The sequence below is a fragment of the Dasypus novemcinctus genome, chromosome 17 (genome assembly GCF_030445035.2).
Source record: "Dasypus novemcinctus isolate mDasNov1 chromosome 17, mDasNov1.1.hap2, whole genome shotgun sequence".
NCBI lineage: Eukaryota > Metazoa > Chordata > Mammalia > Cingulata > Dasypodidae > Dasypus > Dasypus novemcinctus.
In genome coordinates, this window is record NC_080689.1 from 84,403,987 (window position 1) to 84,422,781 (window position 18,795).

Sequence of the window (18,795 nt, forward strand, 5' to 3'; positions counted from 1 at the left end):
ATATTATTGCTAACTGAACCAATGTACTTTTCCCCAAACCACATTATTATTATTTGTATATCATTTACACATGAACATGCATCAATAATAAATGTATAGTACAAGTTGGCAACTTAATAGCAAACATGCATAACATCGTACAGGGCTCCCATGTGTCAACCCACCACCAATACCTTGCATTGTTTTGAGATATTTGTTACAAATTATGAAAGAATATTACCAAAAACTTACTAACTATAGTCGTTATCTTACATTTGGTGTTTTTTCCCTCAACCCACCCTATTACTATTTTTAAAATATATTTTTATGACAGAAGTTGTAAGCTTACAAAAGAATCATGCACATGTGCAGAATTTCCAAACAACATCCCTCTATCAACACAACACACCGTGAAGGAATATTTTTTAGATATATGAGAAAGTATATCAGATTCTTACAAGGTCCTTAGCAGACATTTGGCACACCTTTTCCATACTCCCCTCTTATTAGCACAGCACATCTTTGGCATAGATGCATGAATATTACATTATTTCTATTAACCACAGTCCATTAGTCACTCCAGTTGTATTTTTCCCATGCTTCTCCACATTCCCACCACCCTGTAATAATGATGTATACCTGCTCTAGCTCACCAAGGACACTCTTGCCTCTGTAACATCAACCACAATTCTCATCCACTTGTGGGTTGTTGCTGCCTCCCTTCACCCCTCCTCCTAGCCTTTGTTATCTCCCTTTTCCAGCCGTTGCTATCCTTCCCGCCAGTCCCGTCCACTTAGCCAACTCATAATCTGCCCCCTTTCTTAGTCACCGCCTACTTCATAGCTGCCTGCACAGTTCCGCCTATCCACTACCGCCCCGTAGCTAACCCGCCCCAATTCCTACCCCTCCCTTGACCCGACCTTATATAATCAAGTGTATTTCCGCAATAAAGTGGACTAGCTCACTCTCACAGGCTGTCTCCGTGGTTTTTACCGCGCGTCCCCCACGCCTGGAGAACCTAGGCCTACGCGCTGGCCTAGGGGCTCACCGCCGAGCCGTGGAAGCCCGCCGGGTCCTCGTGGGTTGCTAACTTAGAATAGCAGCTCACAGATGGGGTTGCTAACTTAGAATAGCAGCCCACAGCAGTGGGTTTACTCTGCTATTTATTCCCTAGATTATTCCCTAGATTTCTTTCAATTGTCATTTACATCCCTTGACTACCATTTTTTTTAATGGATTTTTTAAAAAAGATTTATTTATTTATTTAATTCCCTCCCCCCCCCCCCCCGGTTGTCTGTTCTCTGTGTCTATTTGCTGCATCTTATTTCTTTGTCTGCTTCTGTTGTTGTCAGTGGCACGGGAAGTGTGGGCGGCACCATTCCTGGGCAGGCTGCACTTTCTTTTGCACTGGGCGGCTCTCCTCACGGGTGCACTCCTTGCACGTGGGGCTCTGCTACGCGGGGGTCACCCCTGCGTGGCAGGGCACTCCTTGCACACATCAGCACTGTGCATGGGCCAGCTCCACACGGGTCAAGGAGGCCCAGGGTTTGAACTGCGGACCTCCCATGTGGTAGGCGGATGCCCTAACCACTGGGCCAAGTCCGTTTCCCTCGACTACCATTTTCAGCCACATTCCAATTTATAAACCAGCTCTTATTAAATGTGTTATGATCAACTCTTTACATTTCCACACTTTTACAGTAAATTTAATTAGAACTTCGACATAATTAAACATCAGTAGCCCAATTTCAGTCATTTTCTTATCTCCTTTAAGAAACCCCCACCTATTACCAGGTCTTGAAGATATTTTCCTATATTTTCCTCTTGAAACAATATGATTCTTGCTTTTATATTTAGGTTTTTGATCCATTTTGAGTTAAATTTTGGATAAGGTGTGAGATATGGATCCTCTTTCCTTCTTCTGGATATGGCTATCCAGTTCTATAAGCACCATTTGTTGAAAGGACTGTTCTGCCAGTGCTGTGTGCTTTTGACAGGCTAGTGAAAAATCTCTTGACCTTTGATGTGCCTGTTTCTGAACCATCTATTTGGTTCCATTGGTCTATGTGTCTGTCTTAATGACAGTAGCATGCTGTTTTTACCAAGGTTGCTAGGTAATACAATTTAAAGTTTGGAAATGAGAGTTCTCCAACTTTGCATTTCTTTTTAAGAAGCTTCTACCTATTCAGGACCATTCATCCTTCCACATAAAATTGGTAATCATGTTTTCCATTTATTTAGAAATTCTGGTGGAATTTTTATCTGGATTGTATTGAATCTGCATATCAATTTGAGTAGAATTGACTTCTTAAGAATATTTGGTCTTCTAAACTCTGAGCATGGAATATTCTTCCAATTATTTAGATCTTTCTGATTTCTTTTAATGATTAGTTGTATTTTTCTGGGTACAAGTGCTTTACATCTTTGATTAAGTTTATTCCTGAATATTTTTTTCTGTCTTATATTATTTTCACCACTCTTCTGATACTTTTATTGATATAATCTTCATTTCTTTATGCTTTTCCAGACCTCTTTCTCCAGTCTATTGTTTTCAGGTCATAGCACACCCTTTATTATTTCCTGCAATGCTGGTCTCTTGGTTACAAACTCCGTTTCTTTGGATGGGAGTATGTTGTGCTTCTTGATATGGAAATCTACGTCCTTCAATAAGGTTGGATATTTTCTACCATTATGTCTTCAAATATTCCTTCTGACCTTTTCCCCTTCTCTTCTCCTTCTGGGACACCTATGGACATGTGTTTGCACATCTCTTGTTGTCATTTATTTCCCTGAGATGTTGTTCAATTTTTTCCCTTCGTTTCTTCATCTGTTCTTTTGTTTGTTCACTTTCAGAGGCAATTTCTTCAAGCTTTCCAGTGCTTTCTTCTGCTTCCTCAAATCTGCTATTATATGGCTCCAGTGTATTTTAAATTTTATTCTTTTATTTATTGTGTTTTTTGTTCCAATAAAATCTATTTTTCTATGTCTGCTTTCAAATTCTTCTTTGTGCTCATCCAATGTCTTCTTAATATCCTTATTCTCTTTAGCCATCTCAATGAATTTATTAAGGAAATTACTTTGAACATCTATGATTAGTTGTTTCAACTCCTTTATGCCATCTGGAGGCCTATCTTGCTCTTTTAACTGGGTCATATCTTCCTGGTTCTTGGTGTGGATTTAAAAGTTTTTGGTGCCTTGATGTCAGGCTTACTAGAGTATTCATTCAGGGTGCAGTATTGCTCTTTAGTTTAGGGCTTTCTTGCCCTTTCTCCCTTGCTGATTGTGTAGTAGGAACTAAGGATGCAGTTGGTGTTGTGAGCTATGGAGGCTCAAGCTGCCCTCAGTGCCCCAGGGACTGATGAAATTTCTTCCACATTTCTTCTTGCCAGGTGTTTGGACACAGCTACAGCTGTGTGTAATAATCCAAGTGTGTAGTTCTAGATTGTGGTTGCCCAGAGAGACTTACGAAGCTTCAAGTGCCTTTCTCCCCTTCCTGGTGCTGGGATGGAGCTACCGGTATGGAGAGCAATTTATGCGTTACAGGTCCAAGGTGACTGCAGTTGCCCCTGTACATATCATACTCTTCTGTTTGTGAAATGTGCACCTTCATTTACCTGGAAAGGCAGTTGCAGGGCACAACAGCTTCCTCCCTGCTAGAGATGGGGCTGAAGCCTAGGCTTGGGCTGCAGGCCCACCTGGGTGAAAGATACCTGTCCCTACAAGCATGGTGAGTTTCAGTGACCTTGCTTGTCCTCATGCTGTGTGTGTAGTCAAAATGGTGACTACCAATCACTTTCTGACTTAGACATTTTAAAGTTTTAGCTATTTTTAGAATTATACTTTATCTAGCCAAATTTATTAATCAGTAGCTGAAATCAGTGGTCAATTGTCTCTTCCTCTCCTGTTCTTAGGAAATGGAACTTCCAATTTCAGTCACAGGGTAGCCGCTGAGGTGGCCTGTGGTGCCCAAGTAGGATGATCACCCGCCTCTTTGGTGTGGTCTATATTTTCCTGGATAGGCTGGTGCATGCCTTTCCAGCTACGTCCCTGCCAGAGGTGGGGATGGGGCTTATGCCAGAACTGCAATTTGGTCAGGATGGAAAGAAGCTGGTCCTCACCAGCACCGTGATTTTCAGTCATTGTTGCTTCCCCTTATGCCAAAGGTGGAGTTAAAATGGTGTTACTGGCCTCTTTCTGACTTGGGCAGGTTCAAACTTTAGCTCTTCTTAGGATTATAATATAGCCCACTGCATTTAAAAATCAGTATCTTAAGTTGGTGCCCAACCATCTCTTCCTTCCCCTTTTTTGGAAGTGAAGCTTCCAATTTTAGGCATGGAATTACTCCTTAGGCAGCTTGTGTAGCCAGTGGAAGATGGGCACCATGTTCTGGGATGTGGAGTGCCCTAATTACAAATATTCTCTGCAGATGGGTAGTATCCTCCATCCAATCTTTCAACAATGTTGCAGGATGACCTTTTTGTCTCCTGGTGCCAGCAGACAGGTGCTTTAGATAGCTCTGGGGGGTTACTAACTGCCCTGTAGAACGAGCTGACTCTTGGAGCTCTTTACTTGCCACCATCTTGCTGGTTCTATTTCTCCTTACTTATATATGGGAAGAGGTCATATCTTGTCTTGGTTTCTCTAATAACACTAAGTTGGAAAACAGTAATTGCATTTAACAATTTTTTACAGTTGCTAGATTCTCACAATTTGGGCATAACATGTAGTAATTTTTCTAATATGCATTTCTGAGTCTAAAATATTTCAGACTGAATCCTCTGCCATGATGGAATAGGAGCAGGATCATGTCTTTCCCTTTTTGTGATGTCCCAGACTGTGTTAATGCCATCTAACTTGCAACACATTTCCTATGCTGCCCCAACTTGTAATCAGATCTGTAAGCCACACAATATTCATTTCATACTTTCATTTTTGCTTAGCAAAACCAACTCCATTTCTGTTGCTTGCATTCAAGAGTACTAATCCATAAAATATTTTTCATATTTGGCAGGATTATTCTTTATCAAAATTTATTTCTCCTTGAATATTATGGCTATGCTAACCTCTTTTCATTTCTGCTAATTTATGAAATAGCAAAAAAAAATCTAAACTTAATCAATTTATTGCTTAGAATTCTGTTTTACTTGTAAGTAAAGTTGGCACAATTGATTTATATCATTTATTTATTTATCTTTTTGTTCACATACTTATTAAACAAATACTAGTGGCAATCCCCTACAGGCCTGGTACTCTTCTGTGTACTAGCGTTACAATAATGGCTCTTAATGAATAACCTGACTTTTGGATGAGAGAGAATGAGAGATAAACCCAACAAAGTACAGGGTTCTTCCATCTCAGTGTATTGGGCCTAAGAAGGCTCACTTAGCTTGTCACATAGGTGACAGTACCTGCAGGACTGGGGCGATGCTTTCCAGGAAGCTTCATATGCTGTAAACCAGCATTCACTCTACAGTGCTATTTCTCCCCTAGCTGGAATTCACAATCCTAGAATCAAGGGGTAGAAATGCAAGTGGCACCACTCACTATTACCCCAGGAATCCACCAGGAAAGTTTTTGTTTCCTTCCCTGCAACCTTAAGCTCAACTGGTCTTCAGGTCTTTGTCCCAAAAGGAGGAGTGTTTCCACCAGGAAACACAAATACGATTCCATTGATCTTGATGGTAAGACTGTAGCCTCCCCACTTTGGTCTTTTCGTGCCTCTGAATCAAAAGAGAAAGAAGTGAATTATGGTGTTGGCTGGGGTGATTGATCCTATCAAGAGGAAAAGGACTGCTAGTACACAATGGTGGTAAGGAAGAGTTTGTCTGGGATGCAGATGACCTAGGGCACCTCCTAGTATTACTGTGCTCTGTGACTACAGTTAATGGAAAACTGCAACAAGTCAACCTAGGCATGACTATCAATGGCCCAGAATCTTCAGGAATGAAGGCTTGAGTCATCCCATCAGGCAAAGAAACACTGCCAACTGAGGTGCTGGGTGAGGGTGAAGGGAACACGGAATAGGTAGTGGAAGAATGTAGTGATGAATATGTACTTTGCTGTGTGACCAGTTACAGAAATGAAGTCTACAATGGTTATGAATATTTATTCCTAGCTAGAGTTAATAAACAATTTCAGTAGAGTGTTTGGATCCATGAAAAATATGCAAAAATCATGCTAAATGTAATTTATACCAGATATGTTTGTACACTTTGGATGGATTCATGCTTTATCGATATATATCCATAAAATTGATTTAAAAAAAAAAGAAAGCAAGACACAAAAGATGGGCAATCATCTCTTTCTTTCATAATCCTACTATCCACCACCCTATTTTGTAAATATGTCTACCAATAAACGAGTACAGATTTCTCTATGAATTTGATCCCTAAAGTATGATGTTTATGTTTATAGTTCTGGCACTTCCTAGTCCCAGAAATTGAAGCTACTTTACTACTCTGTGGTACAAGTATATACAAATTGTTTTATTTTTATTTTTAGCATTGTTGTGAGGCTCAGTGAGTCTATACATATAAAATATGTGAGCATTGCCTGGCACTAAGACCACATTTGGGCACTGTCTTCATTTTCAGAGTCTATAGGTGCCTTTTCCTTCTCAGTGTATTGTGTCCTGTGTCTTTATGATAATAAAAATATATCCTCACATCTCATAATCCTCTAGTTTCTGATGTAACCTATTTTTTGTCTGTTCTTCTATTGAATACTCTGCACATTCCTGCTTTTTGCCAAGATCACGATAAAGTCAGAAATTGATCTTTAATTTCAGAATCACATCTACATTTTTTCAATCCTTAGCCAGGTTGTCATTTCTTTGCATTTAAGATAAATATAAAGATGATCATGTTATGCTCTATTTATCTCAATCTTCATAAAATCTTCCTAAAAACATTTAATTTTGTCCTTGATGCCACTGGGACAGCTTATAGGTTGCAGGATTAGTTTCTAAATGCCCATTCATGGACTTGTGCAGACAGGCTATAAATTTGGTTACTTTGCTCAGAACAGATTCCTGAACTCCAGTTCTGGCAAGTCTGAATGGTTGGCCAAATGTCGCTCAAGATTCATACTTCCAATCATTTTGACTCCTGATTCTGATATTCAGCTAATTTGAGATGCCGAGATGATCTTAGTTGATTATGTAATTGGTCAACTTTCAGATATTGAGTTCTTTTGTCTATTCCTCAACATTCTCTCTTCAAGAATGGCTAAAAAAATCTCTTTATATGAATTGTTGTAGTGTACTTTGCATTTGAACATTTGTTCCAGATTTTTTGTTGCCTAGAAAGAGTCATTAATAGGTACAGTTGAAAAAATCATTTTGATTTTAGTTTATGTTTTTGCTTCTAGCTTAAGTTCTGGTCTTAGTAAATGAAATCCCAGTGCAGAGAACAGAGCTGTATCTACCTTGTGGTTAAGTCTGAGAGAGACCTGTATCAACCATTCTTGTGTTCCTCACCATTTCCTTATCATCTTGGGAAAACTAACTCCATCTAGTCTCAGAAGATGTTACATGAAATATTTGATGCACCTCAAAACCCCCATTCTCTTGGGTACACTACTGGGTCTGTGCTGTCCACCTTGATGCACGAAGATGCCAAGTTCGACTTGGTGTAAATAGTGGCAAACATGGGAACTTATAGGTTAATCAAATGTACAATATTTGCTGGATGAGAGACACAGGATTCCTGCCATGGAAGTAATAAAGGACAATGTAAATCCTCTTGCTAAAGTTGCTCTGTCGTTCAGTGTCTGGGGTCCATATTAACTATTTTATTGTTTCCCTCCAGCCTTTTGTTCTCAAAAACCTTTTAGGCAGCAATAAATAAAGAAAAATGAATGCTAAAAATCAAAAATTAATGAATATTTTTCTTTTTTAAAATGGGTTCATTTCTTTTTTGTACTTTAAAAACTTTTAAAAATATTTGTATTGCATAAATGTTATGTAAAAATATTGCTCCTGATCCTTTCCACATTTTCCCATATTAACAACATCCTTCATTTTTTGTGGTTCATTTTTTATCATTAATGAACACATTTGGGAACACTGCCACTTGGCATGGATTTTAGTTTACACTGTAGTTTATACTATCTCCTGCACAATTTTGTAGATTATGACAAGATATACAATGCCACGTATCTGTCTTTACAATGTCATTCAGGATGATTCCTACATCCCAAAACTGCCCACATAGGACAGCTGTTTTTCCCCCTCCCTCCTTTCAGAAACTCCTGTGTCCAGTGCCTCCATATCTATGAGAAAATTTCTTTAATCGCTAGAACTACGTCTATAGTGGCATACCAGTAAGTCTACTCTAGTCCATTATTCATTATCCAATCCTGAGGATTCTTGGAAGGTTATGCCCATTCTCCCTCCAATTTTCAGTGGGATTAGAGCCCATGGAGCAGATGGATGGGACTATCTTGCTTGCAGGTGCAGACTCTCTTTGTTCCTTGAAATGTTCATTGTCCATCATCATCTCCTTGTCAGTTGTCCTGGGTGAGTCCAATAACCTTGAAAGTAGGTGTTGGTAACTGTTGAGATAAACAGTTACAACTGGCACATGGACAGCCCAAAGATTTGTCTCTTGGGCTTACAGTTATCAACACTATTACTAACTCTAGGTTCAAATAGAAGAGCCATGTTTAGGGAAACTGAATCCATCTCTGTCACACCGGGGAGTATAAGTTCCAAAGTAGGGCTCAGTGGCAGGGCACCAAACTGCTGAGCTGCTTGTCCTGCTTCTAGTGTCTGGATGACTTCAGGGTCCTCAGGTGCCCTGCTATTTAAGGCAATATTTACTTGGGCTGTCAATGAGATCTTGTGGCAATGTGCATAAGCATAACCTCTGGAATGACCTCCACCTCACTTTTAAGTCTCTTAACCACATAAATTCATTTTAGTCTTTCCCCCTTTTTGCTGAGGTCTTTTTCCAGTTGCATTGCTAGTTGGTGCTCAGCAGTAATCCCTCACTGCCAGGGAGGCTCATCCCTGTGAGCCGTTTCCTCCATTGAAGGTAGGTAATGAATTTACATGTTTAGTTTGACTTAGAGAAAGGCCACATTTGAGCCACGAGGAAGATCTCAATGATCCTTTTTACAAAGAGTAGAAGATAATAAAAGTATAACTTGCACTAAAGGTTTGTTGAAATTTACAGTATGGTGTGAGTGCTAACCTCATTGAAACCAGAACACACATCAGTGACAGAATACTAGCATATGTATCTCAGGGAAACTTTTATTTTAATAACACTATTCCTAACACCAATTTACCACATGTATCTGCTGAGGATGTATTTAAGTATCTCTGACATGTGAGATTTCAATTAGATCAAATGGGGGTTCTTCTAAATTAATTTTGCTTATCTTTAATTCCATGTGCTTTTTGTGCAAGTATGAAATATAAAGTGACCTTTTTTCCCTCCAATAGAAAAAGAATGGTTTTGCAAACAGTTCAATGATGTCTCTTTCCTCAGATGCTTCCATTAGAAAATAGTTTAGTTCCAATACTGATTTCACTTTTCATCATATTTTTACTATCTTTCTAGATGAATGAGCTCTTGGTGGCAGTCATCAAGTTTGACCACGGCATTGGGCTGGACCACATCGAGGCCCCGCAGTCCAACATGCGGCCACACCATTAAGAGCCGGTGGGCGCCCCCTGCGCTCCGGGCTCCCCAGAAGGATGAAGTGTGCACCTGGCAGCTGCGGGGCGTGCGGGAGTTCATGTCCCCAGTGCACCACTGGATAAACCTCCCCTCCTGGGGGACCCGAGAGAAGAGATCCAGCATCCCATTCTTAGGATGTGCTCCTCAGGTGTGACAGTGACTCTGTCACAGTGGCCTCGAATTGGGGGAGCCTTTTTCACAGGCAGGTACTTCTGGGACTGTCCCTGGCTGGCACCTGGCGCCGCTGTGGCCAGTGCATGTGCACTGCCTCTGGTGGGCGTGGGCTGCACCTGGACAGCGTGGACACCTGCACTAGTGCACCAGCAAAGCCAAGGGCATCTTCTTCAAAGTTCTGGATGCCGGGGCCCAAAATCCTGGTGTCATCATTGCAGGGCCCTTCGAGGCTGCGAGGAGAGCCCCTCCCTGCCCAGGGGCTCCAGTCTTGGGCGGTGCCTGGCGTGGGGGCCCCTGCCTCTCTGCCCGTCTTCACACCGCCCTCCTCCGTGGCTCGAGTCTCCACGTCCCCTCCTTAGAAAGACACCAGCCCCTGGATCGGGTCCCCTATTCCAGGACGGCCTCATCTTAATTTAACTAACTCCATCTGCAGAGACCTAATTTCACATTCTGAGGTTCTCTGTGAGCATCAATTCCGTGGGGAAGGGGAGTGAAAAAGGTTCTTAAAATTAATTCTGCTGGAACTGTGCCTGGGAATTTCCTCCTGGCCTTCATGTTACTCAAATGTGGCCAGTCTCGAAGCCTAACTCAGCATCTAAATGCAATGCCTTCCCCCCAGCGTGGGACATGACACCTGGGGATGAGCCTCCCTGGCACCGAGGGATCACTATCAACTAACAACTGATAATGCAACTGGAAAATGACCTTGAATTGAAGGTTCGATGCGGATCAGTAGAATATCCCTGTCTACATAGAATAATATGACTTTAAAATGCTGTTTGATCTAATGTAAGGGGGCATTGGAAAGGAGAAATGAGTTTATATGGCTATGAGTCTCTAAAAAAAAAAAAAGAGTCTGGAGGCTGTCAGAAGGATTTCCCTTATGCACAACTGAGCAGAGTCTAAGAGGCAGATAAAGTAGATACAATCCCCAGGTATTGGTTCCTTTGAGGGCTAAAGGGACCCACGGGTTCTACGGTCATGGCAGATAGGGTTCACTGCCATGTCAGATGGCCCTTCTATGGAGCTGCTGTTTCTGCGTGATGAAACTGGACCCAGAGGGGATCTCTTTTCATAAGACTATCATGCTACTTTACTGGAATTGTAGTTGGTATTGGGGTTTAAGATATATTTAGGGGATTGAATCTTTTTACTGACAATATGATAGCCAGGCCCTGAGCCTCAACAGACTCCAGCTCCTACAATCTGAATTATTGGACTCACCTCACTCAGCTAAGATGGAGTTGAAGAAGGGCAACCACCACACCATGGAGCCTAGAGTGCCTACAACTGAAAGCAGGAGGATTGCATCCAGTATCCATGTGGAATCTGAGCCTCCTCTTGACATAGAGGTGCAACGGACACAACCAATCCAAGGACCTCAGAGAAAAGGTGGCAATGGAGTGGGAAAAGTGAACATGGCGGCTGATGGGTATGGGGAATGGCAGGAAGAGATGAGATGTGGAGGCGCCTTTGGGACTTGGAGTTGCCCTGGATGGTGCTTCAGGGGCAATCACCGGACATTGTAAATCCTCCCAGGGCTCACTGGATGGAATGGGGGAGAGTGTGGGCCATGATGTGGACCAATGACCATGAGGTGCAGAGATACCCAGAGATGTACTTACCAAATGCAATGGATGTGTCATGATGATGGGAGTGAGTGTTGCTGGGGGGGGGGGGGGGGGGGGAGGGGTGCGGTGGGGATGGTGGGGTCGAATGGGACCTCACATTTTTTTAATGTAATATTTTTACAAAAACAATTTAAAAAAATTAATTCTGCTGGAGGCCCAATGTCCCCTCTTATTAACACTATTGTAAATTAAATAAAAACTAATACTGAAGGAAACAGATCTACCTGTGTGTGGATATGATAGGACAAATTTCTGCAAAGCAAAATGTGGTGTTAAGAATAAATTTCTTTCCAATTTAAGAATGCAAAGATGATGAGATTTTCTTTTATTTGATCTTGGTAGAAAATTCTTCATACTTTGATCCAAGAAACCTGTGTTGTTCTATTCACCCAAAGAGAAATTATAGTGATTGAAATTTACAAATGTTTTTTTACATAAATAGTATAATACATATATATTAAAAAATATATATGTCTAAGCACACATATCTGTACACATATGCACACACAGAGTAATTGAATAGGGACCTAGACAATTTGATATTGAATTAAAACAAAATAATCCATTCCACACCTTCTCTCTTGGCTAATTATAGGTTAATTTCCAAAAAATTTTGAGCCTTTGTTTAAATGCATAAAGTAACCAAAGTGCTTTCTATGTTAATGAACATTTTACAAAGAAACCATGTAAATTTTTCTGAAATTATATTCAAAATTAGTCGGGAATCTAATCCCTTTATTCAAAAAAGTGGGAAATTCCAGCTTGTACGGTTTAACTAGATCCAATTAGTGAATAGAAAGTTTTCAAACAGGTTGTTATTAAAATACAGAAGAGACAAGAATAAACAAGGTGGACTCAAGCGATGAATTTTGAAATTTCCTGATTGCAAGTTGGAGTATTTGGTGTAACAATTCAAGTAGATCTTCCTTCAGTTTTTTGGGAGTGAAATATTTGTCACCACAGGAGATTTGCCAGTTTCTAGAGTCATTCACTTTCTGTATGTTGGTGCACGTGGATCTCTGAAAAATCCCTGCATTTCTTGCTGTATATCTTTTTGGATCCTACGGAAATGTTTATGGTAAGATGAGTGACTGTCCACTTCTCTTATTAAAGACGTTAAGGGTGATTGTGCACATGAGGTGGGAAAGGAGAATCAGAAGCACAACTTGACAGTTCTTGGAAAGATCCAATTTAAGAAAGAATCTGAGCAGAATACACAGATCTAGAAATGTATATCATTAAACTTATTCTTGGCCATGAACCCCTGTGAAAAACTTTTTGCTTACCCTTGGGACACATACCTTGGTTGAAGAGTATACCTAAAGTAGGTTTGGAACAAAGGATCCAATGAGGTGAGGAAAATCAGGAGTCAAAAAGTCACTATTTCAAGTTGTGCAACTCTCACTTGTCATGGGAGATGCTGAATGTCTGGAGCAAGCATTTTAATGTCACTGCAGATGGGGTCTGGCTTTAGAATAGGATTATCTTACATGACTTCATCATTTCAGACCTCACTTAGTTAAATACAATGTTCACTCAGCTATACTGAGATCTCTCTCCTCGTATTTTGTTAAACACTTTTTTATTTTTGAATAATTTTAGATTCATATATAAGTTGTAGAAGCTGTCCAGAGCTGTCCCATTTCTCCCTAATGTTAAATTCTTATATAATCACAGTACATTGGTCAAACTAAAAGATTTACATTGGTACAAATTTAGAACTATACTCCTGACTTTATTCAGATATATCTAATTTTTTACTCTTATCCTGTGCCCCTTCTATGTTCCAATCCAGGTCACCACATGCATTTGGTTTCCATGAATCTGTTGCAGGAATATTGTGTGACCTTTACTGAAAAATGTCTTGGGCACTGCTAATGCATTGTTCCCATCTTAAGGGAACAGCATCATATTTTATTCTGTACATCAGTATTGTATGCATTTGGCAACAAGCCTCATCATTTCAAGTTTAAAGATTAATGTTGCCTTCATGTTATGAATTTGCTAACACATTCCTTTCATCCATTCATGCCCAAACTCATTGAGCACATTCACTGGGGTCCTGTATCTATATTGGGGGAAAAGAATTCCATAGATAATGTAGAATTTTTTGAGAACCCTGAAGCATGTTAGATCTGGCTGCATGTGAACTTTGCCTCATATATCGATCAGCCTGATTTCATGTCTGCAACACTTGGCTTTATTGACCCCTGGTAAGTTCATGGGGAAGGTAGAGCTGAGCCCAGAAAATACACTTGCTAATTTGATTTTATCTATAATTAATTAAGTTTTTTTGGTCACTTGAACAACAGGAGTATACAAAATTAAATAAAACATGTAGAATTGTAAACTCTAAATAAATGGAAGCATAAGACAGTTTATCGCTTAGATCAAGACAAAATGCAACATTTCCATTTTGTCTCATGTAGAAGGAAGGAATCATTCACATTAGGAATCTGAAGCTCTCCAGGGTTTAAGCAAATGTGAAGACAGCAGCTTGGTTCAGGTCTACCTGGGATGTCCCCAGTTCACTGCCCTCTTACCAACAGCCCTGTCTAGAATTTCTTCAGTTGTCAGAGAACATGGCCATGGAAGCAGAGTGGAGAGATCCTGGCCACCTTCAAAGCTGGTTCTGCTCTTACCTGTATTTTCATAGCACAGTATTTAGCTCTGACCCTGTGGATGTGGTAACACATCAGGAAAACATCTGTGAGTAAAAGTGGCATAAAAAACAGCACATTTCATGAGAAGAGACATGTGTCAGCATCATTCAACCATGAGCTAAATGGAATGATAACTCTTGTATCTGGATTTCTGACTTCCCTTTTATCATGTGGTTCATTTTAATACACACACACATATCACTTTTCTCTCATTTCATAACTAATAAACAATTTATTAGGTCAGAGTTTTGTATATCAGGAGTCTGGGTCCAGTGTTGATGATTCTCTTCTCAGGTTCCTACATGGTTAAATAGGGCTGCGTTCTGTCCAGAGCACAGAGTTCTCTTCCAAGCTCATGGGGTTTGGCAGATGCAGTTCCTCAGGTGGCAGTGCTGAGATCCCATGTCCTTGCTGGCTGTCAGCTCTCTCCTCCTAGAGCCTGCCCACATTCCTTGCCACATGGTCCCTGGAACTCCACAATCAACCTCAGATGTAATCTTCCATTTCAAATACCAATTATTTATGAATTTCTCTGAGCTCTTTCTCTCTGACTAGTAGAGCAAGATTTAACGGACTCCCCATCTTAAAATCAACAGCTTTAAGGATATCTGCAAAATCACTTCACAGCAGCACCTGAATAATGTTTCAACAATTGAGAGAAGGTGTGTATATACTGGGGGCAGGAGTCCCCAGGCTTTTTTAGAACTCTACTTAATACAATGTGTTCTTTTTAAATCATTTCCCAAAGACTGATTGGGCTTAAATTGGATCTTTGGCATTGGGAGGGCATTTGGAAAATTTCACTTTTTAAAATCATTATATGACTTCATGAAAGAAGATGATAGAAAAGCTAGTTTCCCAGCTGCACTGAAGCATTAGTGACATCCATTGTATCTGCATCTTCGGAGTGTTATTGCTTGTGAAATGACCCAGAAGTACCTGCTAAAATGAAAAATTAATTCTAACTCTTTTTCCATGGATTCTCATAGTACATAACCTAAGCCTCAACCTTTCATCGAATTAATTTTCCTCTTGGATCATGCCCGTTCTGCTTTCATGCTCTGTTTCTTTAGTCTTTATTAAATATCCAGCCCATCTTTTCCCAATCCTGTTCATTTTCTGAAGTGCTCTTCCCTGGGCTTTGAAGGACAGCCCCCTCCTCTATTCATGCATTAGGTCAACTCTCCCCTACTTGAAGACAATATTTCCTTACTCCACATTTTACGTGGACCCCTCTGGGCCAGTTACCCTGCATGACACATCCTGTTTTATCATCCTGTCATCCATGGTGACTTTAAATTTTTGAATGTGTATAAGAATGGGAAGGAAATTATATTGCACTGATGTAGGAAACCTATCAATTAAGGAGTAGAAATTCAAGCAAAATAAGTAAACTTAAGAATGTATATTAAATGCAACCTCATGGAAGAGGAGGAAAAAATACATGGGCTTAAAGAACAAACCTGAATTAATTATTAACATCTTCTTAACACAGATATTTTGTGGTCTAAGAACAGGTGGATTGTAGATGAGAAGAAATGCCTTCCCTGATGATGTGGGTATGTGCAGCACCATTCCTGAATGCTGGAGGGGACCCTCTCCTAAGGTAAAGTGCTCATAAGGAGACAAACTACAGAAAATGAACTTATTAATTAGAATTAGAACAATACATGCCTTGGGACATTCTACATCATGGAAAACCTCAGGAGCTTTGGAAAAAGTCTGCAGGAAAAGTTATACTCATGATAGTGGCAGAATTTTTTATCTACATAATTGTTAAAGTGTCCTAAATTTTCTCTTACCTCTGACTGTTCATGCAGAGGGTTGATCCTGAAATGGACCAGGTTCACATGGCCCTAGCTTTCCTGAGTAACATCTTAGCTCAGAGGAGGAAATCTCAAAGAAGCAGGTTAGTAATGGCTGCAGAAATTTTACTTGTTTACTGTGTAACCTCCCAGTAAAATGAATCGTTCTACTTGTTCATAATTTAATATCCTATGCCTAGAAGTGTTCGTGACATTGTTATTTGCATAATTCAAAAAGAATCATTAGTTTGTGCAGGAGTAAATGAAGAAATGCTCTATCTGAACTTGGGAGCTGAAGCCATTTTACCTACTACCACTAGGTGGAGGTGTTACACTTCAGGTGTGCTAGTCCTTACATTAGTGATTTTTGAAAGTGGTTGACTTAAAGGATAGTCCTAAGGGTGACTTGTAAATATTGGTAACTCCTTTCTGGGAGTAATATTGTGTTAAGGGCAATATAGAGGACCTGTTTTGGACGTATTAAGTGAGGTTCTTTTGGGATGTTAAAATTTAGAATAGACTGAGATAGATACACAATATGTGCACTACATCTTAATCTATCCAATGATATGAGTATATTCTACCTAGGTTTTGGCACCATATTTATAATATTTAACTAAGTTCTGATATTACACTTACAGATGCATGTATTTTATTACAAATTCCTTTTGTTTCAAGATGGGTGCAGTTGATTTGAAAGAGTACAATTGCGTATAAAATATTTCATTTTCTGAATTGTGCTGAATGGTGTTGAAAGTTGAGTTGTTAAGTTGATATCTTGCCTTTTGCTGGCGTGTAGTTACATTTCCTCTGGTCATGGTATTTTTATCTCCATCTCTTATTTATCTTTACAACTCACTGAACAGGTACATTTGCCTTTATACTCTCTATTGATTTGCATATGCTCCTCAGGGAATTCGTTGTCTGCTCAGAGCTCTATTAATGCAGTTTCCCTGGAAATGACGCCTGAGTACATCACTCGGGTGAGCAAGATGATGTCACATTCCCAACTGCTCATCCTGCTGATGTTCTGGGCCTCAGGTAATAGGTTTAGAAGAGCACTATCTTTATAAAGCTGGAGAATTGTTTTAACATGCAGAGTGAGCAAACCATTTCATCCAAAGCAGATCTGAATATATACGAAAAATAAGAAAACCTACATTTAGGTACATATTTTATACATTTGTGGTTGAATGTATGATCTATGTTCTTTTCTGGTTGCAGGTGCCAGTGGGGACATCGTGATGACCCAGACTCCAGGCTCTGTGGCTGCATCGGCAGGAGAGACCGTCACCCTCAAGTGCAAGGCCAGTCAGAGTGTTAGCAAATACTTAAACTGGTACCAGCAGAAACCAGGACAGGCTCCTAAACTGCTCATCTATGATGCATCCAATCGTCAATCTGGAGTCCCTGATCGATTCAGTGGCAGTGGGTCTGGGACAGATTTCACTCTCACCATCAGTAGATTCCAGCCTGAAGATCTGGGAGATTATTACTGTCAGCAGTATTACAGCTCTCCTCCCACAGTGCTTCAACCTCGAACACAAACCTCCTCCCCCAGGGCTGTAGAGCAGTGAGTCTTGCAGCACCAGCTGCTTCCTCTTCATATAGACTTGAATATGTTTGCTTCCTTCATCAGTCTGAGAAACGACACTCTTTGGGGAACTATACCATAGAAATCTTTTTTCCACTGGGCCAGATAAAATGACCCTCTAGCCTATGGTCTTTTAAACTTTACACCCAGAAGAATTGATTCTCTATTCATTATTTCTCCTAAGTGTTTAAAAATTCACCATCTTCTTTCCTTATCCCTTCCATCTTCTTCCTTCTCCCGCATCATCCTCCAACTCTGCACCTTCCCAAGATAAAAACCTTGATCCTTCATATTCAAAAATTCTCCTATGGAAGGTCATTTTCCTCCCTTACGCTTTACTTCCCTGGACACTTTGCCATCCAAGCCTTTCTCTTCAGTGTCACAAAAGATGATTTGATTTGCTACTCTACCTTGTTTTTTTATTTAGATAACTATTTTCATTTCTTATTGCCATCAAATAGTAATTGTGGGTGCCTTAATATACTATACTCATTGAAGAATGTTTAGGTTATAAGGGATGATGCTCAGCCAATGAGGTATGTTGATTTTAGCTTGGATATAAAATTTTCCAGTGAGCTTTATATTCCTGGGATTGTCCCGCTATTTCTATAGTTCTTTTATAAAATCGTTGAGCCATAAAATGCCAAAAATTAAATGTTTTCTATATTGTTATAAGATCTGGGTTTACTTCATCTTATTCCCATAATTTGAAATGGCACATACATAATTTTATTCTTTACAATATTACTTAATGTTGTATGCTCCATCTGTTTAAAAAAGAAAAAATAATAGAAATAGAATATATGTATGTTTGATAGTGTGAAGCACTGTGGACCTCAGTAAAGTAGGATCTTAAGGTGAATCTTTTCTGCAGGTGTAACCTATTGTAGGTTGAATCATTTGAGTAGGTTACTTCAGTTCATGCCTGGATCACTGTGGGTCTCAGTCCCTATACTTGAGTCTTTTATAAGAGAATGAGATCCAGACAAAGAAGGAGAAATCCATGGCAGCAAGAATCTGAAGCAATGAAACCTGGAAGTTACAGAAGAAACAAGCAGATATCTCCATGTGTCTTGCCATTTGATAGAGGATTCTAGCATCACTGGCAGCTGGTCTCTGGGGAGAAAGCATTGCCTGATGATGCCTTGATTTAGACAATTTCCTTAACTCAAAATTGTAATCTTATAAGTTAATAAATATCTCTTGTGGAAGCCAACCCATTTCAGCCTGGCTAACTAGAACAGTCTATATCCAAATATTTAT

General features: G+C 39.9%; 1 gene segment (V, D, J or C); it reads left to right on the forward strand.

Moving 5' to 3' along the window:
- The window catches only part of LOC111760351 (immunoglobulin kappa variable 1-39-like), a 43,317-nt gene extending 25,802 nt beyond the window's left edge, over positions 1-17,515 (forward strand). The window contains 1 exon segment of the V gene segment in view: positions 17,163-17,515. Coding sequence covers positions 17,163-17,515 — 353 coding nt within the window.
- The last annotated feature ends 1,280 nt before the right edge of the window (positions 17,516-18,795 follow it).